The sequence below is a fragment of the Taeniopygia guttata genome, chromosome 14 (genome assembly GCF_048771995.1).
Source record: "Taeniopygia guttata chromosome 14, bTaeGut7.mat, whole genome shotgun sequence".
Taxonomy (NCBI): Eukaryota; Metazoa; Chordata; class Aves; order Passeriformes; family Estrildidae; genus Taeniopygia; species Taeniopygia guttata.
In genome coordinates this window covers 8,930,055-8,956,598 of record NC_133039.1, presented here as the reverse complement: position 1 = coordinate 8,956,598, position 26,544 = coordinate 8,930,055, and the positions used below count along the sequence as shown (strand labels likewise).

General features: G+C 41.5%; 1 protein-coding gene across 4 annotated transcripts; it reads right to left on the bottom strand.

Moving 5' to 3' along the window:
- Positions 1 to 220: 220 nt before the first annotated feature.
- On the bottom strand, positions 221 to 25,141 carry PDXDC1 (pyridoxal dependent decarboxylase domain containing 1). Of its 4 annotated transcripts, none has more exons than XM_030284765.4 (23): positions 25,007 to 25,141; positions 19,225 to 19,298; positions 18,652 to 18,717; positions 17,519 to 17,602; positions 16,475 to 16,621; positions 15,752 to 15,941; positions 15,125 to 15,193; positions 14,561 to 14,639; positions 13,956 to 14,040; positions 13,067 to 13,115; positions 12,878 to 12,979; positions 12,592 to 12,717; positions 11,825 to 11,875; positions 10,881 to 10,944; positions 9,962 to 10,050; positions 9,217 to 9,322; positions 8,065 to 8,236; positions 7,294 to 7,412; positions 6,351 to 6,472; positions 4,346 to 4,438; positions 4,160 to 4,256; positions 2,925 to 3,029; positions 221 to 2,130 (listed from the first exon to the last, which is right to left on the bottom strand). In XM_030284765.4, the coding sequence occupies exons 2-23, from the start codon at positions 19,296 to 19,298 to the stop codon at positions 1,871 to 1,873; spliced, it is 2,349 nt and encodes a 782-aa protein (XP_030140625.4). In that variant the 5' UTR covers positions 25,007 to 25,141; the 3' UTR covers positions 221 to 1,870. The 4 variants fall into 4 exon arrangements, with proteins under 4 accessions (XP_030140625.4, XP_002197812.4, XP_072791876.1 ...); XM_002197776.7 differs by having other exon boundaries at positions 24,901 to 25,043; XM_072935775.1 differs by lacking the exon at positions 25,007 to 25,141 and adding an exon at positions 24,860 to 24,994.
- Between the last annotated feature and the right edge of the window lie 1,403 nt (positions 25,142 to 26,544).

Sequence of the window (26,544 nt, the reverse complement as noted above, 5' to 3'; positions counted from 1 at the left end):
ACTTATGTAGAAATCAGGGTTTCTTTGAAGTAAGAATTTGGCTTTGTTTAGGTTCTGTTCCTCCAGTGCAGTAATTTGATAGGCAGGTAGAGGTGGCAATGCTAGAGACTGACAAGGTGAGTCACTGCACTTCATTAAATGATTTTGCACATGCAAGGAAAGAAAGGGTTTGCTGGAATGTAGCAAAGTGTCCTTCAACAATAACTTAATTCCAGAGTAATAATTTGAAGTATCTTTATTGAAACATTCAGGTAAGTATTTAAAGAATGAAGCTCATTCCAACAAAACTACTGATTTAACATTTCCAAATATAAAAACATTAAAAATTAATCTTTATGGGGATAACTTTTATCCCCACCAAATTACTGTTATTAACGTCCTTCATTGCACTAAAGAAACCAAGGAGGAAGACTAGTCAATTTAATTGCTTTTGCACTTTAGAAAAAATTGCACTGATTTACATAAAATTACCCCAAAATTACAAGCAAAGTTAGCTTTGTTCATGGCATCCCAGCACTGCAGGCTTCAGAAGCTGAGAGTCAAATCAAGTGCCAGTACAATTCAAAACCCTCAAATTTTGCAGATTATCAAAGTAAGTCCCACTACCACTACTGTCATTATGGTATTAAGGGATACCTGTGGGAGGAAAAAGCCCAAATGGAGCAAACTGCAGTACTTGTATCCAGTTCTAGAGGGAGGGGAGGGTTAGTATCACCATCAGGTTACTTTGGGAAAGCAAGTGCTGCCAAGATGGTTTTTCCACAATAGGCTCTGAAAATTTGCAGTGAAGTGATTAAGATGATTTGGGGGAAGACACTTTTACACTTTGGATTTTGATTTATTCAAAGCTTTGCTTGTACATTAAGTAGTCCCAAACACTCTGAAGTTGTGCTGTATGTAAATAACCTAAATAATTTCCTTTTACTCTGTGCAATTCCTACCATAGGTAAGTTAGTGCTATTCAAAAAATAAGTGTCATAACCATCACATGTATTGGTTTTTCAAGCTTTACTACAGCTATCTTTAAAAATACACAACAGAACTCCAGTTACACTGCATGAACATGTTCAGTATTTGGTGTGTAAATGCCGTGCAAAGGAAAGTAACAGTGCCTTGTGCTCCTTCCCAGGGCAGGGTAGGAAGCTGGCCAGGCATGCAGAGGCACTATTGCTTTCTAGAAGGCTGAAAATTCACTAACTCTGTCCCACCATACCCAGGGCTGCAGCTGGGGGTGAAGTGGTACAAGAGCAGGAACAAAGGGGTGATGGCCCAGTGCTCCTCAGCGACTCCCATCCACAGGGCACCTGTCCCGCCCCAGTGCCCCCCACCCCACAGCTCTGGGGCAGGCTGTGGGGAAGGTAACAGAAAAGAAGCAACACAGAACTAGAGTGACTTCAGGTGAAGTTTTGCAGGAGAGCCTAAACTGAATTTTAAATACTAAAAGGATGAACAACTGGCAGTTTTTTATAAAGTATAGTAACATAAGATAATTTTATAATTATTGGGTGCAGCTGTATTTTTCATCATGTGCATGGCTGAGTGGTTAGTTAGCAATTTATCATGCGTGGATTCCTGCAGGAATGATAACTGCCAAGTGCTTTTACAAACGTTCATGAGTACTCAATAAATTTCACTACAGCTTTGGTGACACTAACATGGAGAGGATTAAAGCAACTGTAACAAATGTACAATTAGACAAATCTCTGTCCCGGGGGAGGGAATGGATATTTGTGCAAAATCCCAGTTAATAAGTTACAGTAGTTATTACTGTACTGTGTGTGGCACTGTTCACATCTTCAATGCATCGTTACCAGCCTGCCTCCCTGGGCAGGGGCCTCCTCAGCACAGTCTGAAATCCACACTCTGGATTTTATCTTTGACTTGCTTGGTCCTCTGCCTTGGTGCAGTCTGGTGGTGATTTGTCACTGTGAATGTCCTCAGTGTCTGTCTTTGCCTGTGCCACCTCCTTCTGCTCCTCTGCTCTTTCCCTCTCCAAAGGTCCTTGCTCTTGGCCGGGAGAGAGATTTGGGGGTCTCTGATCCTGCTTGTCCAGATCTTCACAGTGGCTGATGGAACTGGTCTCACTGAACCCATCAGAGCTTCTCAGAGACCTTTTGAAAGCCTTCTGACCTGTGAAGTGTTTGAAGCATTCAGTACCCACGAAGGCAGCAAATACAAACAGTGGTGTGCACAAGTTCAGTTTCAAAGGAAGAAGTATTGGAATTTTGTAACAGCAGAGAAGTAGGTTTTGTTTGCCCACTACTTTGGACCCTGAACATAGCCCCAGACAGGTCTGCAAAGTAATAGCACCTGTTACTGTATCCTGCGTATGCAGAGACAGAGAAAACTGAGCTGAAGCCAAGCTGCCTGCTTACAAACTGAAATCATTCCAGGTTAAACAACTGCACTCAAAGTCATAGGCTGGAAGCCATCAGCCCAGAAGGTGAGTTAAAACTGGGGTTCCTGCCAGGCAAATCAGCATTGATTACTAATACAGCTAAGCAGAGAGTGCCGTAGATTTAACATACCTTCACCTCAGAATGGCTTAGGCCACAAAATGTTTGGTAGCAACAGAAATGCAGCTGCTGAAGTATGTGACTACATGTTATCAGGCTTTGATTTAAAATAAAACTTCTGGCTTGCTTACCTGTTAATTTTTAAAGCCCAATAACTTCTTTATATCCTACAGGAAGATTCCAGACTTCCTGGGCAGTTGTCAGTTAATGGGACAACTTTCTGTAGTCCCAGGAAGAACATGTTGGGAAGAGAACAGCTTGGGGCAGTGTTCTGTGCCATGGGCACTTTAAGATTTTTAAGGTGGTAGAAGATTAGCTTTAGTTCCGATGTTCCAAAAGATGAAAAATCACGTGGGCCTTCCTGTGTCAGGGAAGTTTTAGAAATTAAACTCAGACACAAAAACTTACCAGGAAGTCTTTGTTTTGCAAGGCTGGAAGTGGGAGTTGGTGGTGGAGTGCTGCCTATTCCTTGGGCCTTTGATACATACGTAGATTCTGTGGATTCTAGAGAGCCTGCAAGTTAAAAAAAAAAAAAAAAAAAAGTTGACTAAAACTTGTGACATGGCAGTATTTGAGTTCAAACTGTCACATGGGGGTGATGCATTTCTGAGTACCCAGGGACGCGAGTGCTGAGACTTCAGGAGTGAATCGTTTCCCCCCACCCTCATTTCACACCACTGCTGCACTCTGTAGTCCCATTTCCTTCCAGCCCTGGGCATGTGACACCTTCCCAGCTGCCAGGAAGGACATCCAGCCATGCAGGGTCAGCATTCCCAGGGGAATGGGCTGTTCTCTGCTCTAAGAACCTGTCACTTGGCACATCCAGAGTCACCAAGGCCCTGAACGCAGCAGGAAGCTTTCCCTGCAGGGCACAGACACGCAGACTGGGCCACTGCCCTGGGTGTGCCAGATACTCTGCTGAGCCCAGGATTGTTTTCATTTCTGTGACTGCCACAGTACTACTACAGTGAAAATTTATAATTTCAGGAAGTATTATGTTGGTACATCAGTCTCACTGATGTAAAAGCTTATAGGCAGCTCTTTCTGCATCCCCAGACACAAATTACAAATCTGAGAGGAAAATAGTCTTCACATTGCACCATTCCATTTACTACTGTTTCCCACACAGCCCAATTGATGCCAGGCCCCAGCTGGCTTTAAGCTGTGCTCCAGTTGCTGGACATGCAGTTTAGCACACAGACCAGCACTTATCAGGATGGCAACAGCCAGGTGCCATCCCAAACCAGGATTCCAGGCAAACATCCTGGTCAGGGGCGCTGTGGAACACGAGTGCCCTGGAAGGACAGGAGAGGATGCAGGTGCACTCACATGAGGAGTGATATGCTCAGACCAAGCTACCCCCAGCTCACGTATTTACCCCCCCAAACTCCTCCAGGATATGCAGCTAGAGGTCACAGGAATGATCCCTCTATCGTGGCTTTTTTTTTAACATGATTCAACGTGCAAGAACAAAATGTAAACTGTACAAGAGAGAAGAAGATTCTTACTGGGTGTTACAGAAATAGTGCAAAGCATGCTCTTGTACATCCTGAGGGTGGATTATGTCACTCATGATCAAACAAGCACAGAACTGAACAGTTGCAGTGCCAGCATGACACAGCTGCAGGTGCCCCAAGCCCTACCTGCAGTCAAATTGAACGTCCTTCCCTTGGGCAAGGCTTGGAAGGGAGAAAACCAGTTCAGCACAGAGCCTACCACTGGGATCTGTCGCAGCAGCCCCTGCAAAGCACAACCCAACACTGGTGAGAAGAGCCCCCCAGGGGATGAGTTACCTCAGGGTACCACAGGGCTGGTGTTTGTAGCCTCACCTCTTCCAGCAGTCGTTCTTCATTTGCTTTCTGAAGCTGAAGCTGTGCTTCCTGTATCCCTTTTCTAACAACTTCAGTCATGTTTTCCAACAGCTAATAAAACCCAGAAATAAGGATATGTATTATTTGGACTTGAAACTGTCTTTTTAGTTCAAGTTTTCAGGATGTAGACAGGGTAGACAGACACCTTTCCAATTTAAGACAGTATGTGACAATCTCTATTTCATTATGACTACAAATTAAAGAATGTACAATGCTGACTGCAGGATTTTTTAACACATAAACCCAGAGGAAATAATGTAATTTTAAACAGGAATAGAACTTTTTTTTTTACACTTAGAAATGAGCCTATGACCCAAATTCTTTGAAAACCTGCTTAGCATATAAATGATCCTCAGATAAAAATGTCTGGGAAGAATGTTTATGTTTATAGTGTATATTTTGGTTCCTAGAAACACCCAGGACTTAAATCAGCCTCGCAGTAACAAGTTAGGTGTCAGTCTATGTGCCGTGTTGTCTTCCTGCTCTCATAAAGAAGTGCCACTGATCCTGTGGCAGCCCAGGCCAGCAGCAGCAGTGTTTTATACTGCAAAGGGCAGGCAGCTTACTGGGACAGCAGCAGGGACAAGGAATGAACAAATCCAAGAAGCTACATCTTTGTGCGAGACAAATGCCAATTGCCATATATTAACGTTGGTTTTAACATTGCACAAGGACAGGCATTTCCTCCAAAATGCCAAAACTTTGTGTTCCTGTCAGCTAATAAAAGGAAAAAGAGGAAGCTGCTCCTTTGCCCTCAGGGAGAGGCCCGGCAGGAACTGAGCCCCATGGCTGTCAAGACCCGTGGCAGTCCCTGGGTACAGGAGGGAGGGCAGTGGGGTGGATTCAGAGTACCAGGAAGAACCACGGTGATTCTGGCCCAGTCACCTTCAGCTTTGGTCCTGCCTTTCAGTGCCTTTACTGCATGGCTCAGGGCAGGCTGGACTGATGTGGGTTTTTTGTAAAATCTTCCTTCTTGTACCAACCCTCTTCATCTGAGCCGAGCAAGGGGCATTCACAAATGGGTTCCACATCCCAGCCTTGGATCAAATGGTGAAGATCCACAGATTTACTGCAGCTGGTCCCAAGGACTGCACCCTTCTGAATCCTCCACTACTCTGTTCCTCCCTGGAGCCTTCAGAACCCGAGGGGACCGTTCAGTTCCAACCTCTCCACTACAACAGTTAAAAAACTGAAGGTGCTCTACAGACAAAATATTCCTCATGTTACCCTCCAAGCAGCACAGGGAATCCAGAGTGGGCAGGAAGTCACTGCTAGAAAAAAATTCATTGCCATAATCAACATATTCCCATGAGCAGAAATAGGCAAAGGATTTCTGAAATTCTATTTATTTTTGAGGTAAGAAAATTAAATGCCCAACACTAGCAGAATGAAAGGACAGATATAATGCAGGTCACTTAAGAAGAATTCTATTTTAGAGAACATTTGGAGAACTCCATTCAGTTAAGTGCTTTGACAAATAGAAGTTGCATCATCAGCTTTATTACTTCAATAGGTAACTTGTAATTTCTGGGTTTAAGACACCAATTAAAAGTTTTTCACATATTTTAGAGCATAGTCTTATCTTAAAGCTGGTATATAAAGAATCTCAATCCCACCACATCTAGCAGTGAAGAGAAACACCAGCTCACAATCAACTTACACCTTCACTTTTGTTTTTTGACAGCTTAAAATCTGAGTGATGAAATGAGGCTACTTAAGTACCAGTGAAGGTTTTCATTAGAACTACTGCATACAGGACTATGAACACAAATCCAGAGATCCTCACAATAACATAATCCATAACTCTCTGTATGTAGACAGAGATTATTCCTTCCATAGTAAATAAAACTCTGGTGGGTAAGCACAAGTTTTACTTTCACAATGAACAAAACCATGTCCTGAAGCCAATATGAAAGGGGAGAAAAAAAGGTGTTTCAATATTTTGTGAGTTATTAATACATACTCTTGAATTTTCTTCAATTTCTCTGCCTGTTGCTATAATAGTTTCGACCAACTCTGACACATCCAGATCCTCTGTGACCATGCCAATGTAAACACAGTTCTTCTGCCCTCCGAATTCCGGACCTGGGGGCACAGGGAGAGTCAGATCTTTGTGCTGAACAAATCTGCAATCCTGCAAGGGCTGCAGCACTTGTGCTTGTGAATCTGGAAATCCCAGTACACACCCCCCTCCAGTACCTAAGGGCAGGATCTGTGTGGGTACAAATTATGCAGGCCAAGAAAGTTCAGCCCTGGGGGTTTTCAAAGACAGGAAACATAACCTGAGCAAGAAAAACAGTGGATATTTTATACAGTCAGGGAGTTGTGTTATAAATACCAGTGTTGAATATGCTTTAAACTCCTTAGCTTTCAGCCATTTACAGATTATTTGGTTCCACAACCATAGGACACTTAATTTTGACAGCTGATTAGAAAAATATCAGAGCTCTGAATAAGTAAATTAATACTTCCACCTATCATGTGGCACTGTGTAAATGTGAAAGTGTTGCTAATTATCACAAAAATCATTTAAAGCTTTTAATTGAGCCACAGAGAGCAGTGAAGTCATCAGTGCCAGTGGGTTTGGAATGAGATCTGCTTTCCACTAGATCCAGAAGGCTCTGTTTACACACAGGAATGCTGCAGTTTTTCTTTCTGGCAAGGAACCCTTCTTGGTCTATAGTTGCCCACACATCAGTTTTCACAAGGATTTCTGAGAACAACTCACCTGATGAGCACTCCTGAACCAAAACACAGGGGAGGAAGGAACAGTTACAGGTGTTCCTTCTGCAATAATCACATGGGCAGCAGCTCATTCTGCATTATAATCACCCATCAAATCATTCTAGCACAGCTAGGAGAATGACTACTAGCTTGAAGAGAAATTCTTTAAATAGTGCAGTTACCCAAAGAAAACGTGAGATCCGACTCCAGCTCATTTAACTTTTTCAGAAGTTCTGTATTGATTTTTTCTAGCTCTTCTTCTTGTTTGTCATCATTCTTCTCATCACTGTGATAGTTGTACCTTCAAACCAAGCCAAAATACAGTAATTTCACTTTACAGTACATACAAAAGCACCTACACATTTAGTACATTTCTACAAAATCCTGTATTTTACAAACAACAACCTCAGAACATTACAGCTCCTACCAGCCAGTTTATTGGCATTTGTCATCAGGGACTGGGGGGGTGGGCTGAGCTTGCTGCTGCAATCTCAACACAAAAGATTTCTGGTTGCTATGTTGATTACACCTGAATTGTTTTGACTATATAGAATCCTTCCCAGAGGGCTGCATCAAATGATCAGAACAGACACCTGGAGTGTTTTTAAAAGTCTATTCAGCATATCAGTGAGTGTCATTATAGATAAAAATAGAAATTAGCTTGGCTAAAGACAGTGGAACGCACTTGCTCATTACATATCCCACACACACACACACTGCTTCCAGTATTACAAATGGTGCCCAAAGCAGCTCTTCAGCTTTTCTTCAAGAATTAATCGAAAAAAAATTACTTTATAAAGGCAATTTCCTAAAAAGCACTCAAAAGCTTCAACTGGGTGCAAAGCCAGATAATGATCAGCAAATGAAACATCCAAATGACCACTGAAGAGAGCACATGGCCCTGTCTGCTCAAGCACAGTGTTTGCAAACACAGCATGAAGGAAATAATTTACCTCACAACACCTAACCCTGGCCAGCCAAGATCTTCAATATACAACAGGCTAGCTGTTCCTCTCACTTCTTGCTCAAACTCCTCTCTCAGCTGCAGTGTGCTTGTCAACACCGGAATCTTCATTTTTAAGCAGTCTACCAAGTGATCAATGTCTTGTATTTCAGTACCTAAAACTGCAGAGCAGAAGGGTTAGTGTGTGATAAGTGTGATGGATGTGACACAAATGTCTGAACTAGGGATTTGTAAAGGAGCTGCTCTGCAAGTTAATCACAAATATAATTTACAGATAGTAGTGAATATCTTAGTCTATGTAAGTGGATTTTTGGTTCAGTTATCTATGCACTGATACATCAAAATGAAGGGTAGTAAGAATTTCATAAAAATGAATAAAGGATTTTTCTTATGTTACAAATTAATAAGGATATGTTACAATACCCTTTTACATTACATCAGTAATTCGCATTTAAAAAAATCCCACAAACATCCTCTTCCCATAACCCAGCTGAACATGAATTAGCTTCCATGTTGGTTTAAAACAAAACATCACATCATCACCAAGTAATTTTATTCTAAAATCTGCTGTTCTGTGTACACCAGGACCTTCTCTCATGAGTGTCAGCTGTGCTACAGCCTATGCCCCTCATCCCACACAAGCCAACAGGAGATCCTGTGCACCCCCTGAGCCCTGCACACTGCTCTGTGCTTCTGCTTTCCAAAACACAGATTTTTTTTTTTATCCCCCCTCCATCAGTAGTCATAGAAAACCCTGGAGGCTTAGTAAATAATTATTCCAGCTACGTAGCTGTGTTTTGAACACAAGCACCATTGCAGTGTTGAAATACCTGTGTAGAAAGTTCAGGCATCTGGTGTTAAGCAGCTGAGGGAAGGAATTTAACTGCTTTTCCTAATGAGTTTAAAAAGTAACCAGGAGATAGTGAGGCAGTGTGACCCACAACAGCTGGGTTCCCATTAATGCACCCAGTGGTGACCTGCAGCAAAATGAGGCGGTTTTGGTTTGTTTATAAGAAAATCCTCTCCACAGCAGAATATTCTGAGGAGCTTACTGAGCACATCTGCTTTTAGCCCAGGAGATTGTTGTAAATGCTGGGCTTTGCTGGGGAATGGCATAAGGGGCTGACTGAGGGAATGTTACCTGCAGAAGTCATGAGTGGGCTGAAGCGCACGCACGTGCCTTCATCCTCCAGTTCCACCACATCGACTCCGCTGGCAGGAACCAGCTGTGCCAGCTGCTCTCCCAGCTGCAGGGACAAGGCACAGTTAGGGAACTGGACAGGGCATGGCTCCATGGACACAGTTTTCTCTCAAAATCAGTTCTTGCACCAAAATCCTACACCCTGCGGGTGACATAACCGAATTCAACAGATCCTTAAAAGCAAGGAAATTTGGGATAAGCTGCAAGTGTTACAAGTCAGAATTTTCTGCAAAATTGTCTATGCTATTAGGTGTGCCACCATTACTGCACAAGGGATCCAAACCAGGCACGTGCTCAGCTCTGCCAGCACAGGCTTCTAGAATTAACTCAAGAGCTGGAAAAGACAGCTGTCTGTTCAAGAATACACAGACATTGGCAATACAGCAGTTGGCTGACATAAAAGAATTCTGAAGTTCACACATATTCCCACAATACCAAGGGAACAACCAACAGCTTAATATTCAGGAATCATTTCACTATTAATTATGTGTAAAATGATCAGATATGTGAAAGGAACTTTGCTTCAGAGCAAATGAATGTTTTAAACAGCCACAAGTTTTGCAAAGGAAATCAGATTAAGAACATCTTTCAAACTACTCTAACAAAAGATTTACAGCTTGTGATGTCCCCCTGAACCACTCCACTGCCACTCCCCTTCCCTAAAGAAAAAAGCATCCATTCTTACCCACTGATTGAAGGTGTCATAAATGTGCCTTTTGTTGCTCATTATGGGGTGCTGAATAGTTGAGGCCTGTGCAGCATGTGAGGTCTGATCTGAACCAAAGACACAAGAATCACAGAAGTGGGGTTTTATTTACTTAATTAAGTAAAAGGCAACCTAAAATTTAGATAAAAGACAATGATGTTTCCTAGCTAATGTAACACATCTACACCATGTACTGGGCCTGCAGCAGACGAACATGGATGTTTTTGTAAAAATATGTTGAACACCATAAATACTGGAAGTAAAACATTTGAATGTAATAAGTTAAAAAAAAAACCAATCCAGTAAAATACTTCTGAGTTTTGAGGTTAAAATGCCCCAATGGAAAGCAACCAGTGTTTTCACAAAGCAAAATCTTGTCACAGAAGGCTGCAAATATCTAATACCTGTGACAGCATTTCCAGAGCTGTTCCAAATGTGTTCTGCTGCTTTTAAGATTATTGCAACAGGAACTGTAATCAGCAAACCACAGCATTATAGTGCTTGCCACAAGCTATGAAATGTTTGAAAGGAACAGAAAACCTGAACAAACCAAATTCTCTCCCCACCAGTACACTCATACTCAGCCTGCAGCTTTAAGAGACTTCCATCATCTGCTCCCAAGATCAAAATCCTATGCAAATATTCTAATTCAAGAAGGCAGAAAATTACTTGTTATGAAAATTTAAAACATTGCAGTCTGTCTAAAAAAAGAAGCTATCATGTGTATGATTTGTTACAGATTGTGACCAGCATTCACAACCTTTTAAAAGCATATGACATGAGAGAACTGCATTACATCACATTTATCTCAAATTAATTTGGTGGATTAGTAGTTTAAAGTACTGTATAGAGAGGGGTGTTTTTTTGGTCATTGTTTGGTTTTAAATACATCACATACCTCTATTTGAATATTCCTGGAAAAACTTGAAAACCACCACTGGCGAACTCAGTTCATCTTCAACCTTAAAAGAAAAAAAATATTTTCCCCTGCTTTTTTAAAGATTTAACACCATGTACAATTCCTTACACTGCTGAGCAAAGCTTGAGCTCTCTTGAAAATCACCCCAGAATCACTGGGAAACATCAAGAAAGTTCCAGCAGGAAAAGAAAGATTTTGATTGCTCCTGCTTTGGAGAAATTGACTTGCTACTTTTGGAGACAGTCCGAGGCTACATTTCATAATCCTAAAAATCCAAGATTTATTTGAGTATGAGGGTAAGTGATACAGTAACTTGAGCTCCCAAGGCCATTAATATTCTACAGCTTACTCACTAAGCTGTCTAAATTTTCTATACATCAAATATCAACTAAAATTTGGGATGAGGGTCAGAGTAAAATAACCAATCCCTGTTGTACAGGACATCTCACAGGAACTGCATTTGGAATGAATACATTAGCTGTGGTTTCTAAACCTATCTCTGGTGTAGAAACCACAGCTGGGATAATTTTTGTGTACAATATCACAGGGTTCACAATATAATCTCAACAGCAGGGTAATATGCAGCCAGAATATATTAGAGACACTTAGGGAAACTGGTTTCATAGATGTATTATGGAGAAACCCCATGTTCTAAATGGAATTAAATCAAGCTTTGAACACAACTTCTGGATGCTCTTCTGCACTCTCATGGGTACATGGGAAAAACACGGTCCCAGAGGTCACACACAACCAAGCCATGAGCTTTCACTGTACACCAGACCTTAATCAGAAAGATCCCAAGCGTCTCCAAAACAATGGTTATGATCAACATAATATTTTTAATAATTTATTCTAGTCAGTTATTGTTATCGTAACAGGCAGAAGCTAAGATATACAAGCAAAGTATTAAAAACAGACTGTACCGAGGTTTTAATGAAATCCAGGTTTTTCAAGTTTTCCAGCAGCCTTTGACTCTAGAAGACCAGAGCAGAAGGAGAACAAATGGAAGAGAGAAATACAGTTTCACAAATTTAAAGTTATTCTGAAAAACATTAAACAGTCACAATTTTTGAGCAAACCCCTCCAACAAGTCACTCATCCAGTTTTAATTTGTCAATTTGGAATATAATAGAAAAGTATTTTCTGGGTTTAGTAAAATACTACTAAATGACTACAAAATGTGTCCTTTAAGAAACAATATTTTGCATATAAGCACTGCATTTTGTAACTAACACATTATAATGGACCTTAACCTTTACTAAAGTAAGGACCCCAAACATAGTGCACTTGTACCTCAAGAAATGTCTTGAAGTCCTTTTTACTAAAAGTAAATTTACTATTATTTAAATCAATACAATACCGAGTAGGAAAATAAAGTCTCTCTGAAGAGCTTTCAAGCAAAAATAGTTAAGAGAAGTGATAAAAAAGGAAATTATTATGATACTTCACTGTCTAGGAAGAACAAAGACTTTTTTTTTTCTCATTTATAAAAATATACATACAATCTAATAGTAAAAGCACAAACCCTCCCTCAAACATTTTCCTGTGCTTTCATCGTGGGTGTAACAATATGACCCAATGTTATACTGTCAACAACTGCAGTATTTTAGTTGAGTTTTCTACAACACATCACAATAAGCAGAAAGATCTCTCAAGAGCTGTCATAAATCCCTGCTGAGCTGCTGCTCACCAGTTGTGAGGCATGTTTTATCCTCTCCACAATGCCATCATGGCCCAGGTACTGCAGGGAGAGCCACAGGGGCAGGGCACGGAGCTTCTCCACGGGCTGGCTCGAGGTCAGCCCCGCTGCCAAGGACTGAGGAGGAAAACAGACTTTAGTTAACACTGTTAACTTCTCTGCAATGCTGCCACTTTGTCAGCTTTGGAGATTATAGTTTAGATGCTTATGGCAGCACACTGTGATCAGAATCAGAAGCCCAGGATCTGGAGAATGGTGAGTGAGAATCTGAGCATACCAAGGATGGATCCTCGTGTCTGTAGAGAGTCACTGCAGGCACTGCTGGGAGCCCCAGCCAGGACCCCAGAGTCAGAGTCATGCTGTCGCATTTGGTTGCAGCCTATTACAATAAGCACAATATAAGCCATATGTTTTGATTAACCTTACACAAGCACATTTTAAAGTTTCTAGATATAGTGAAACATACCAGTACAGAAGAGGAGACATAACCCAAAGCCAAAGTTGCCAGATTCACGCTGGAAAAAAAAAGTTGGTTTAGCATATATTAAATATGCATTGAGACAGCATTTTAATCTGGAGTTTACATACTTCATACTGATGTATAAAGGGAGGCAATTTTTGTTCATATATTTTTCATTAACAATGCAGGAGATGTTACTACTTGGTATTCTGTGATTCACAACTCAAAAGTAAAAATCTACTTTGTTCTAAAAATTTTCAGTCCAACATCTGGTGAAATCATCACCCAAGGTTGTATCCATAATTTAGCATCAGTTTGGTATCAGAAATAAATTGTATGCAAATACAGCTATTCTACAAAATACCAGGAGAAACTGCCCTTATTTCAGCTTCAAAAAATGTAATCTTAGAGCACTGGAGTCTTCACTTACATTGTCTAAGTTCTTGGAATTTATTTTTCCTCTTGGTTTAATCCCCCTCCCAATTGTGTTATGCACTGCTCTTGCTGCAGCCTTCTTGACAACCTTCATTGAAGTGCCATTTCATTCTCAAAACCACTGTATGATGTCCTCCCTGACTTAGGTGTTTTTAGCCCTCCCTGGCCTAGAAGGTCTTTTTATTAATATTTCAAGCTCTTCAAAGCAAGGGCAGATAAGATTACCATCTGAATAAAGTGATAATTAATCTGTGCTGAAATTACATCTCCAATTTATTCTTCCTGTGTATGTAAATCAATTTCTATCTCACAATAATAAAATTAAAACCATATAAAATGCTTACTATGACCAAACTAAAGTTGGCCCTATGGCTCTCTGTGAGCTTTAAATTAGATGGTGTCTATTAGTCAGCCTCTTTAATGAGCACAGTTCTAGAGCAGTAAGTCTCCAGTTCCATACCCTTCCACATGGAGCCACATCTTGTACTGCTCACAGAGCTCCTTCAGCCGGCCCAGCTTGTCCGTGTGCCCAGCACCTGGAGTCCCTGGGTGGAGCAGGGAAAAGGCAGTGACAGAGGATCAGCCTGCACTGAGGCTCCACTAAATCAGCCTCTTGAACTGATCTCAGATCACTTTCCAGGTCCCAGGCAATTAACAGTCACCTCCCCCATACATAATTAAAGCAAATTTTTTACATGTGTTTAATTAACTAGAAGAAAAATATAATTTTTCAAGCTAAAGTTGATGGCACATCCATCAAAAAATTCTCAAGTGTTAATGTAAAACTGATTTTTAAGAAGAGCTCTGTGCTCACTAAAGTAAGTTACAGTCATATTAATAAATCAACTGACACATGCAGAACTGTAACAGCACAATCCAAATTTGAATCAGTTAAATAAAATCCCCTTTGGACAGATAATTATTTTGTGTTCATTAACATATTTCCTGATATTTCTTGATATGCAACCACTGAGCTGCTTAGGAAAATATATTTTTTGTTTTTATTGTATATGTATTCATGAAGTAGCATGGGGGTTTTTGTGATTGTTTGTCCACGGCACTTACCAGCATTGGCCACAAGCAACAAAGGCAGTTTTCCAAACTCAACATCATCTTTAATCAGTCTGTCCAACAAAGCAACATCCTGGTATCAGTAAGAAAACAATGATTGTCAAACAATGAATAGTTTCTGCTGAACTGGTAAAATGCATTAAGATTGAAAATGAACAGCCTTCTGAAATTCTGAAACATTCTCAGTGTCTTTGGTTTTGGCATGCACTTTCTTCCTCTCAAAGGCAAAATAACCTGAATAAAGCATTTATGAAAAATAAAACACAAATACACCATGTAGTTTGTGAAAGTACTCCAACTACTCCTATTCTTGAAATCTTGCACTAAAAAGCACTTTACTTAAAAGCCATTACAATATTTTGCAAATGACAAGACAAAGATACAAACTGCTTTTAGAAAATTTCCATCTATGATTCACACATCTTTAACACAGAAGACTTAGAAGTTGAAAAAGTAAATGCATTAACAGGTTTTCCAAACAGCATACTTGATATTCATTTAATGAGGCTTAAAAACCAACCAAAGCACAGAAAGAGCTCTCAGGGAGGACAAACTTACCATTTGGTGCTGAGATCCAAACATAGTGTTACAAGGCACACGGCACATGCAGGAAAGGGGCAACCCTAACTGCAACAGAAATGATGGGATTTCAACTGAGAAATACTCTTTTCATGTGCTCACAAATACAGAGTGACACAAAACCCAGTGTGACAAGAGAAACCTTAATATTACATTATAAAGTAAGTTTTCTGCTAAAACTCATAATCAAATTAATAAGGAAAAAGCACAGGACAAATTGTGTATGTTTGGCTCAGGTCTATCTCACATGACCAACAGCTTATGTAAATCACAATGCAACCTAGAAACAATCACTCATTTTTTAAAAAGTTAGCATGCAGGATCCTTTCACTGGAAATATTCAGAAAATTTCTCTTCCTCCCACTGTGTCACTGCTGTGAAACACAAGCTGTAAATAAAAACTCAAAGTATTTTTCCCAGACAAATTGTTTTATTTTAAATGCATGGTCCACTACAGCTGACATTATGCCCAGTATGGACTCTGCTTTCTTTGCTGTTATTTTCACCACAAGGAAAAAAAAAGTTGCCAAAATCCCCAAAGCTATGCAGGCAATATGAAGCTAGTCAGGTTCTAATTGCAGCTAAAACCTCCTCGACTGACTTTACCTGATTGCAGAGAGCTTGGCCCAGGCCTGTTCTGGCTGCAGAACTGATGTATATGACAGGCTGCTTAGTGTAGAGCACGTTAAACCCCTCGAGTGTATAATCTTCATAGCGGGTGTGAATTACAAGCCGACAGATTTTTAGGAGACCTTCACGATCATCTTCATGATAATAGGCTGATCCATTTTCATACCTGCAAGAAAAGCCAAGTAAATATGAGCAACGAAACCAACACTCAGTGTAAGGACAAAAATAACACTGACCAACAAAATAGCTTGCCACAGGATGGAGAAGATAATACAAAACCTTCTATTTTCCCAGGTTAAACTAGATTAAAAGAAAACTTTTACAAGACAGGCTGAGATTAACAATGAGAGAAGCCTAGTATATATTTTCATTTAGACTCAGAGTAAGAAAGAAAGAAACATCTATGTTCCTTTAAGATTGCCTTTAGAAAGTTCAAAACCTTGCTTACTAAAAATGGAGTGTGCGAGGAAACACACAAAAGGCTTCACTCTGGTTTTAATATAGATTTGAATTCTGGACTGCTAATTTTAAAGATAATGCAACCTGATATTCTTCAGGCTAGGTTAAGGTTGTGTTTCAGACCTTCCAAGGATTTCTAAGTTTGTGACACCGTTTCTTTAGTTGACATCCTCAGTTGAATCACATCCATTTTTAAACATTATCACTACCTTGTCACACAAGTTATTCCCAGCGACTCACCTGAAAAGCCTGCAGAGCCAGAGAGTAGTGTCAGAAAGGATCCTTGTTGTAAGTTTTCTCAGTCTTTCCCTGCCCAGCACAGATATATAAGCAGCCAAACTATGTCCCAGTAGAGCCATGTGACCCTGTTCACCAACGTTCTGAAGTCTGCAAGCCAGAACAGAGGAATTGCCAATCAAACCCAAGTCATGGCCATTACAGTAATATGGGCTTTCCGGATTTTTAAGTGCAGTATATCACAGCCACCCTCCTGCGTGTCACACTAAGCCGCCAGTGCACACAGAGCAGTTCACTCAGCCCAGCTGCTCACAGGAACAACTCCTGCTTTTGAGCCAGCCACCATCAGCTGGAACTAAGCACCTTATCTGCCCTGGGACTTGAAAGTCTTCTCTCCTATGCACAGAAAACTCAGGACACTTATATTACTATTTTTAGAGTCACTGCTTTTCTTTGTTAGGGTTTTTTGTTTGGTGGTTGTTTTTTATTTATTGGTTTTTTTTGGACTCTTTTTTTAATCTTGAACATATTTTTTGGATGTTAGTTTTCAATAATCCTCTGCAAATCAATTAGTACTATTTCCATTTTACTGAAAAATGGAAACAAATTTTATTTCCTTTCATTTTAAAATCTACAGAGATACATGATAAAAGTCTACTGGTATTCAATACTTTAAGACTTAAAACAACTTTGAGGAAGTGGAAAAAATGAGCTGTCACATGAGAAACATTTCCCTTGTATAACTCAATTTAGCAATTAGTAATGGAAGCTTTGTAATTTTAAGAAAGCCAAGCCTCATGCATTATTCTGCTTCACTATACAATGTAAGGTGCCTTTAAAAAGTTACCTGGTTGCACAATATTTTACACTTTAAAATACATAATATATATATACTTATGCATATAAGTAGATATACTAAAATATATAGGGAAATTATATATACTGAAACACATATAGAAATTAAAATTAAGTCAATAGCTTCTATAGTGATCAGAATATTAAAAAAATCAGGTGTCTTCCACACTCAGTAACTGATACTGGCCTCACCTGTAGGACTGTGAAGTTTCCTCTTCCTCCTCTCCATGCATTAAGTTCTGAACCAACTGGAGTATGCTCACCATATCCTGGCCACTGGGAGGGGAAACAAAACTACATTAAAGAGACACAGACAGGTAAATACCAGCATCTAAAAGAGGCCACCTGGGAGACTCCACTTTTACTGAATGCTGAGTACAGGAGCAGAAATGCTTCCTTGGTCTCAGAAAAACTGATCACAAACATGAGTATGCTGAATCAATTCAAAACCCTACTTGCTTATAGTAGGAGACTCAGAAAAACAAATCCACTGATACCTGAAAATTTGATCTGAAAAGCCTGACTTGCCAACATTGAATTCTTATTGCTACACAGCCAAACAAGGCAGTAGCTAAGGATCCACATTTTGCTTCACCTGAACCAGCCTCAGCTCACAACTCAGCACATCTCTTAAAAAATTCCCTACAAACCTCAGTTTCTGGCAGGCACAAGCTATGTTAGACTTCTCACATGACATAGCAAAACTGGAAAAGATCCACCTCAACTTTTCTAAATCCAACTAAACTGTACAGTGGTGTAAGATATTTTCTGAAGTGCTAGCCTGACCTCCTGCAGGATCACCTCCCACAGAAGACACAACCAATTTAAATCTTCATTTCAGGCACAATGGTCCTACCTACCTTATAGGCAAGAGCTCTGTTTAAAGACAGCTGTGCTGAAAAGGCAGGAGGTTTTTGGGGTTTGGTGGTTTTTGTTTGTTTGTTTTATGCTGTTTTCTACCTTATCAGTCTCAGGGTGTTTTGTTTTTTTTTTTTTAATCTGGGTACTTTATTTCAATAGAAGTTTTTATTTACTTTAAGTCTCAATCACAGCTGTAGACACCACTACTCCATCAGATTCCAATAGCTCAAAATTTCAGTCACCAGTGACAAGTAATCTTTTTTTCTCTTTTCTACATGAGAATGAAAATAGTTGGCATGATTACAATATTACTTTTTTTCCCCTATGTGAGTATGGGAAAAAGTTTATTATGATGCCTGAAAAATGTTAACTTTTCCATTCATGCAAGTTGCTTGGAAGACAAACATGCTATGTGTAATTTAAGATCTTGAAAAGAGCATTATCTAAAAATTGCTGCTGCCTACCTGCCTTGGAGTGGTCCAGGAATATCCTTCCGTGCATATTTCTTTTCATTTTCTTCCTCCACTTTCCTAAGTTAAAGACACAGAATAAACTCTGCATTTCGTTTCTGATAACATCAAATATGTAACTGACTTTGATTGTAGAAATGCATACTGACACATATCTATTTCACTGACAACAGGTTCAGGAATAAATCAGATAAGATCAACACAAAAGTTTTGTTCAGACTGAATTAAAGAGTTCCCAAGTTGTTGGGGTTTTCAGTTCTTTAACAGAAAGCTTAGAGAAGAATCTCATATATACAGGAATCAAAAATTGCTGGCACTGCAATAATAAAAAATAAATCTAACTTTGAAAAACAGACTTGGTTTGGGTAATAAAGAGCATACATAAATATGTATACATTTATTTAAAAATGGAAATAAAGATGATTTGTATAGGTGTAAGCTTCAGAATGACAATATGACCTTAAACTACAGGAAAATGAGGGGTGTCTCTGTTTAATGCCAGTGACACAAATAATCCTCCCCTTAGCACAAACAACTCTTGTTTTTTATTGTATGCTTTGCACACACCTCTGATTGTCTTCTAGCATCTTCATTGCTTCATTCAGATTCTTCCCCATTTCTGCTAGAGTAGGGTCCACCATCTTTTAAGAAAAAGAATGCAACTTTCAAGAAAAGATCAAACCCCTTTTTTCTTACTACTGTCTCTACAATCTAATAAATCCTAGAAGAGGTTGAAAACTCAACATTTGGATGCAGAAAGACAAAAAAGTATTTGAGACTGCCCTAGATGAGAAATAAAATGGTATTGTACCCTGTCATTTCCCCAGCAGACTTTTACAATGGGAATTTTCAAAAGAGATGAGAAAACACCCAACTCAAATACCCTTGTAAATCTATTTTTTCCTATTTCTTGTACCTTTAAACCAGTTTTTAATCTTAACTAATTGGAGAAATTCCCCTTATGTAGACAAAAGAGTGAAACTAACCTGCAGCGGGCAGCTAAGACAGGCTGACATGCAGCAATTATCCTCCAGCTGCACAGAACAGGCCAAAAATCCCAATCTCACTGCTGAAATCAGGTAACCACAGATATTGCCAGGATGGTAGAGTTTAAAATCATGGAACTTATTTGCCCTGGACCGATGACAAGCTCAAAGTATTTTCCAAAGAACTGCTCTGGCTCTGAAGAAGTCTCTTTCATAAACTTTAACCCAAGAGGCCAGACAGAAGCTTGTGACACTGACACCGGACACCTGGACAGGAGCATTTATCCATTGAAGGATTAAATGCTATTTGAAGCTTCCAGGGAATGTGGAAGGTGTTATCTGGCAGAGCCTGATTTACCTATATTTGAAAAATAAACATACCCCAGTGTGAGGGGAGAAGGCAGCACCACTGCTAAGCCCCATCACGTTAGACAGCAAAACCCCTGAGATACTCAGATGACCTCATTAGAGTCTCTGCTTCTGCATAACCTCCAAAAATTCAACACCAAGCCACCACCCAGGTACCAAAGACTCTGGTGGTTACCCCTGCAGCTGCTGCGAAGGTTGTGGGGACACGGGAAGGGACAAGGGTTGTTCAAAAAAAAAATCCCACAGGCATTCACTTACATGCAGACACAAAAGCAAATTTAATCACAGAAGGCAGTGGGGTTAATTTACATGAGGACTTTACACTATTTTCGTCCAGAGGATTGATCAAGAAAGGAAAAAAAAATAAGTTGAGAGTTACCATATGTTCAGAGACTATTTTTAACCAAATATTTTGAGATTTAATTCCTATTACAGCAAGTGGTAGGTGGCTGAAAGAATCAGTAGCCAGGCATGGGCACAGTGATCAGACCAAGACTGACAATTCTCTATTCTGTGGCTTTGGAAGCAGCCAGTTACCATGTTTGGGGGAAGAACAAAAGAACAGAGCAAGAACTTAGTAATATTTTACCATCAGAAATCCCAGCATTCAGCAATAAATAGGTTTTTACACTTTTACACTGACTTGTACAAAAACCACCGGGTATGAGGACCACAACCTAATTAAGCACTAAGTGACAAAGCAGTACAAATACAAAAAGTTCCAGACCTCATCACAGATTAAAAAAAACCCAACACACACTGCAAGCATTCAATACTCAGAAGAAAAAAGACATAACCAAAGGAAAATATAAATCTGATCTTTGGCAATATGTTCATACATTTTGAGTGGTTTTCAGAGTTGCACCAAGTCAAAGAAACTCTGGAAAGAAGTTCAGAAAAAAAAAAAATCAGTTTTGCTCCTGCAAACCCTTAGGAGAGTAAACAATCACAATCTACTGATTGTGATTATCTCACATAATTGAATTCAGGCTGCCATAAAACACCAACAGCTGGAAGGCAGTTACTTGTTTGAACCTTCCTTAGCACCACATGCAAAAATTCAGATCTGTTGTAAATGAAGATTCAAGATGTAGAGACATTATAAAAAGGGCTCTGAGCTGCCTTTGTTTGCAACTAACATAAAATTCACCAGCTGAAATGACATCAGATGTTTAATACTGCACATCCTTACCTTGTGACTCATCCTGTCTCACTCACTAATTACACACACAAAACCCTTCTGCCAATAAGAATAACTACATAAAACACAGCTGTAAAACTCCTAAGTTACACTAAGCTCCAAAAAAAATGCTATGAAATCCATAGCATCTGAATTCTGATATTGGCTAAATTCCTTCTAATTTTTTTTTCCAGTTGCTAAGTGGATATGCATCAGCTTGATTTCTCTTCTGAATTCTGGAAGGAGAAGAAGCCCACCTTTAACCTGCTGCATGCTGAACTTTCTGTGTGTCCCTCCTCTGCTCACATTAGCAAGGCCATGGAGCTGGGAAGCAGAAGACTTTCTGCTTCTTTTAAGCAGCAAGAAAAATAGGTGTGGCAAAGTTGCGGCAACAAACCATTAAGTTAATAAAGGTTTCTGAACACACTTGAATAACAAAACCAGTAATAAACAGAGTATTTTTTTCATGGTCTTGAATTGTTTTTCAAAACAACTGTGGGAGGAGCTCTTGAACACTCCCTCCTGAACCACAGGACAGCACAGGTGTTTAGGGGGTTAAAGCAGCTGCAGGAAGCTCCTGCACTCAGTCCTTTCCCTGGATCACAGGCAGCCTTTGGCCAGGGCAGTTACAAAACACACAAATCCTTCCAAGCTCCAGGGAGGCACCAGCCATGGCTTTTTCTTTCAGGTGTCCATTCATATCGCAGCACCTCCTGCCTCCCTCAGCCCCTGACATACCTCACTCAGCCTGCTTCAACTTCTATCATTCATTGCCTTCCAATGTGTTAATCCAACTCCCTAAGGTTATCCTGCAATAGCTTTGATTGGAGTCACTTCCCTATTCTGTAACTCATCTGTTACTACTTTATGAAGTACTTTGAACTGTGAACTGTTTATGATTTAATAGGCAGAAAGTCACACCTTGGAGCCACTTGGCAAGTGGGGAGAGGATAAGGGGCCATTCTCCAACTGTGATAAGACTGAAAATTAATTGCAAAATCAAAAGGGAGAATGCTGCTCCTATGCCAATGTTTTCCAGTCTTGGTTTTGCATTTCTGTAGGCTGTACTCCTAATGAAATAAAGGGATTAATTTTAAACAGTTTACATAAACTAATGTTGTGAGAAGCAACTCACAGGTGTAGCTCACTCCCCGTTTCATGGGAGCTCATTTTCCCACTACATTACTGTAACATTTTAAAAGAAAGTTTTACCATAAAAAACCAAAACCTCTTCTCAACAGTAAATTAATCTCAAACAATGTCAGTATTCTTCAGCCAAAAGAATGTTATTTTTATTCTCTAGGGTAAGAAAAGTTTAGGATAACAAAAACTAGCAGACACTTCATGACTGTTTGGCTTGAATAAAAATGGCACTGTATCATCACAAGGCTTCTGCTTATAGATATTCAGTCTTTTAATCTTTATTTATTCCCTTGACATGTGCCAGGACCTTAATGCAGCTCTGCTGCCTGAGTTTTCTGTAAACTTACCAGGATGTTGTGGTAAACAGCAAAGAAGCAAAAAAGAGCCACAGGCTGAGCAAGAAGCAAAACAGATTTTTTCAAGTTTAGGGAAAGTACTGCTGTAGAGATAGCAATAAATTACAAGGAAAGAATTTGCACTATTTTACCACTGACTAAGTCACCTAACTTGAAATTTAAATTCCTTCAGAAGATTGGTCACTTCTACCAAAATCCAAATGGGAAAAAAATAGATCTGTTAAGGCAAACTTCTGAAATCTAACACAGATTTCAGAATTATTTAAACAAGTTCAGCCCAACAAAAGATTTCTGAATTTCAGATAAAATTAATCTTAATTATATAACATATGACACACAATATCTTAAAAAATAATGCAAAAATAACTCTGCTGAAATAAAGTTAATTTGTAAAATCCAACCAAGAGGTGTGCATACCTGTGAGTCAGATTCTACAATGATTTTCACTGGAATCCTATTGTGCAATGTTTTGAATTCTCAGGAAGTTTTTAATCTGCTAAAAGTCTTTTTCCATTTGCAAGACCCTAAAGACTGCAGTCACCCAATGTGACTGCATTACAGCTCATTGGGTGATTGGACCAAAATGGCTATGAAAATACAAAGTTGCAACAAATGTTAATACAAGTTAGAAAGTATATATCACATCACTGGCACCCTGCAGAAATACACAGCAAGGAGAGACTCCATGGTTCAAACAGAAGTCAGTCTCAAATCTATTATGATAATGCTTAAATAATGTCCATGAGATAAGTGGACAGACATTCTCTGCAGAAAAATGTATCCCAGCTTGGAGAACTTTTCAATATATTTAGGGGAGAAGAATTCTGACATGTCATGCTCAAGACTTGATAAACTGCAAATTGTACAGATTTACCACAATCTTAACCAAAGACTATTCGAGGAGGGCACTTACTTTTAAGTGTCTAGAAGACCATAATTGTATTATGGCATTTTATTGTACTGAGAATATGTCTTTCATCACACATGTGGAAAAAAGCCCTGATAAACAAGAGAGGAAGTAAACCAAATGATAACTCTTGGCACATATCTATCTGCATAAATGGAAAAATCAAACAGGCAAGTTTTTGACATTACAGATATTGCTCGCATCAAGAATAATCAAAATATGGACATCTTTTAGGTATTTCATTCTTACAGTGTCTTTATTGATTATAGTTAATCATATTCTTATGATGAACTAGTCAAGCAAAGAGCTTGGCCAGTACTACACTCGCCCTACACTAATGCACCTTCTTTCAATAACCCTGTATCACACCAGTGTTTTCTTTGAGTCCAGTTCATAGACAGCATACTCCAAACTATTCCAATAAAATTTTACTTAAGTAAATTTTTTCAGAACAAGCAGGAGTCGCGCGAGTAAAGAACAGAAGCTTTTAAACACTAACAAAAACTCTGTAACACTGTATTCTTCAGAAAGCTCGTAATACATCAATTTTTTTTAGCCACGTCAGAAAGATACTTCCTAAATCTCCCGACCATTCCAGTGGAGCACATCCCATTCAAGCTTCTCAGGACCACCCCAAGGATCACATAGAACAGAGCATGCTGCCTGTAGTAATGACGCAAGGAGGGGCGTGTGCGCTGAAAGCCGCAAGCACACCAAGCACTCGCGGTTCCAGAGGCACAGAGTCCCCGCAGGCTCCGGGAGCCCCGGGCAGGTGCGGGGCGGGCAGAGATCCCGGCTCCGCCCGGGACCCGCGGTCTGCACAGACAATATTTGCTTTCCACGCCGCACCGAGCAAATACAGCGCAGCCAACGCCTCCACGTCAATTTAAAAAATGGGTAAAATAATTTATTTAGTAATATTTCCTCTCCTACGCTGCTGAAGGCTAACAGTGACGGGAAATAAGCTCCATCTTTCCTTTTTTTTTTTTTTTTTTTTTTTTTTTTTTTTTTTTTAAGAAAGCAGAAAACCCGCTCCTGAAGCATTTCCTGGTAGTTATCCACCCCAGGTCCAGATCCGGGACACGGATGCCGGTCACACCGGCGGCTGTGGGGGCCGAGGGGGACACGCCCGGGGGCTCCGCTGCTGCCCCAAAGCCCCGGCAGGCAAAGCCGCCTCAGCCCGGGGGGCAGCGCCGCGCACCGAACCCCGGCCGCCGCCAGCCCGCGCCCCTCCCCGCGGCCCCGGCCCCACCGCACCCACCGCTCCCGCCGCTCCCGGCCCCGCGGCGCTGCCCCGCAGACCTTCTCCAGCGAGCCGTCCATGGCCGCGGGCCCGGCGCTGCCCCGGCCGCTCCACGCTGGCAGCGCTGACGGGGCCGCGCGGGGCGGGCCGCGCTCGCGCGCTCACCTGGGCAACCGGCCCGCCCCCCGCCGCACGCACCACCGCGCCGCAGCGCCGGGGGGGTGCGCTGCGGGCACGCTGCGCACGGCGCGGCGGGGCCGAGGGCTGGCCCTTCGCTCCACGCAGCGCCTGAGGTCGTTCCCCCCCACACCGGCTAGTGGAACAGTCCCGGAGAGAGGCCGGGGGTCAGTGACAGATCCTGGCGCATGCGCAGGGAGCGCGGTCCGAGCAGCGATGGGCGCCGGTCCTGGAGCGGAGCTGCGAGTCCCGGGTTCGAGTCCTCGCCGCGGCGGGCTGTGCCAGGCCGGACCCCGGCAGGGCGCTGCGTGGCTCCAGCCTTCGCGAACCTCTCGGCTGTCACCCTACTGTCGCCTGCGATGGCACCAAAGCCTTTCCTCCACGTACGGGTCCCGCGCCGGAACGCTGCACAACCGCGGCGGACAGCACACACCTGCCCGTGGGCTCCCGTCCGCAAACAGCCCCCTAACCCTAACCCAAACCCAAGCCCTGGGCTTTTCCTGAGCTTTATTTCTGCTCTTCCAAGCTGGAGCTACTTTTCGGTACATATCCCTGGTCCTGTTGGTGCCAGTGCTGTTATTTGATAGCACTGTTTGCAGCTGGCATTGTCCGGCGCAGGGATGTGTTGGGCTGAGGGCCGGACAGGCCGCCCCCGAACCCTGACACAGCGTGCCCGCCGAGCGCTGGGCGCTGCCCTCCACACTCTTATTAAAGCTTACTCACATCTACAGGTCACCCATGCCTGGTTTTAGTCCTCATGGAAGAATTCATTATAGTTTCAAAGGCGTTAATCCAGGTCACAGAGCGAACTTCCGCCTCCTGCCTGGAGATGGTTCCCTCAGTCAAGCCTGAGCCCATTGCCAGGAGCAAGGGGAAGCTCCCGGATGCGCTCCTTTCCTTCTGTGGCCAAGGTCTTGCAGGACACCTCACTACGTGGACTTCAGATCTGCTTTGTGGCGCTGGTTCTGTGCGTGCAAAGCTGTGTACATGAGTCCCTTCAATAATCTCTCATCACTTGTGCCTTTCTCCTCAAGTTGTCTCAGCAGCAGAGGGCAAAGCAGAGGAACCCCACAGGCTGCTGCTGCTCAGCAGGTGTGAACCGGCCCTGCTCAGACTGCAGAACAAGGGCAAAACTGAAAAGAAAAAGCCATAACCTACTCATGTAAGCACGAAACGAGGAAATAATTACAAAAAAGATAATAAGGAAACAGTGCCTAGTGTTAATTTGTCACTCAATAGTTGCAGCACTAATGCATAGTGACCCATGATGCTACTTAGACCAAAGCCCAGGCAACACGGCCACGAACATATTCGGGGTGAATGCACCTGAGGGGTGAAGGCACTTGAGAAGCGAGCCCACGAGCTGAAACCCGGCTGCCCTGCCATCACCCGCGGGTCATCCACCACCCACCGGGCCCGGCGTGGGGAGCCGGCCCTCCCTGGCGGAGGGAGCGCTCATGGCGGGGCCGTGAGAATGGCGAGGCGGCGGCGGGGCCGGGGCGGCGGCGGGGCCGGGGCGGCGGCGG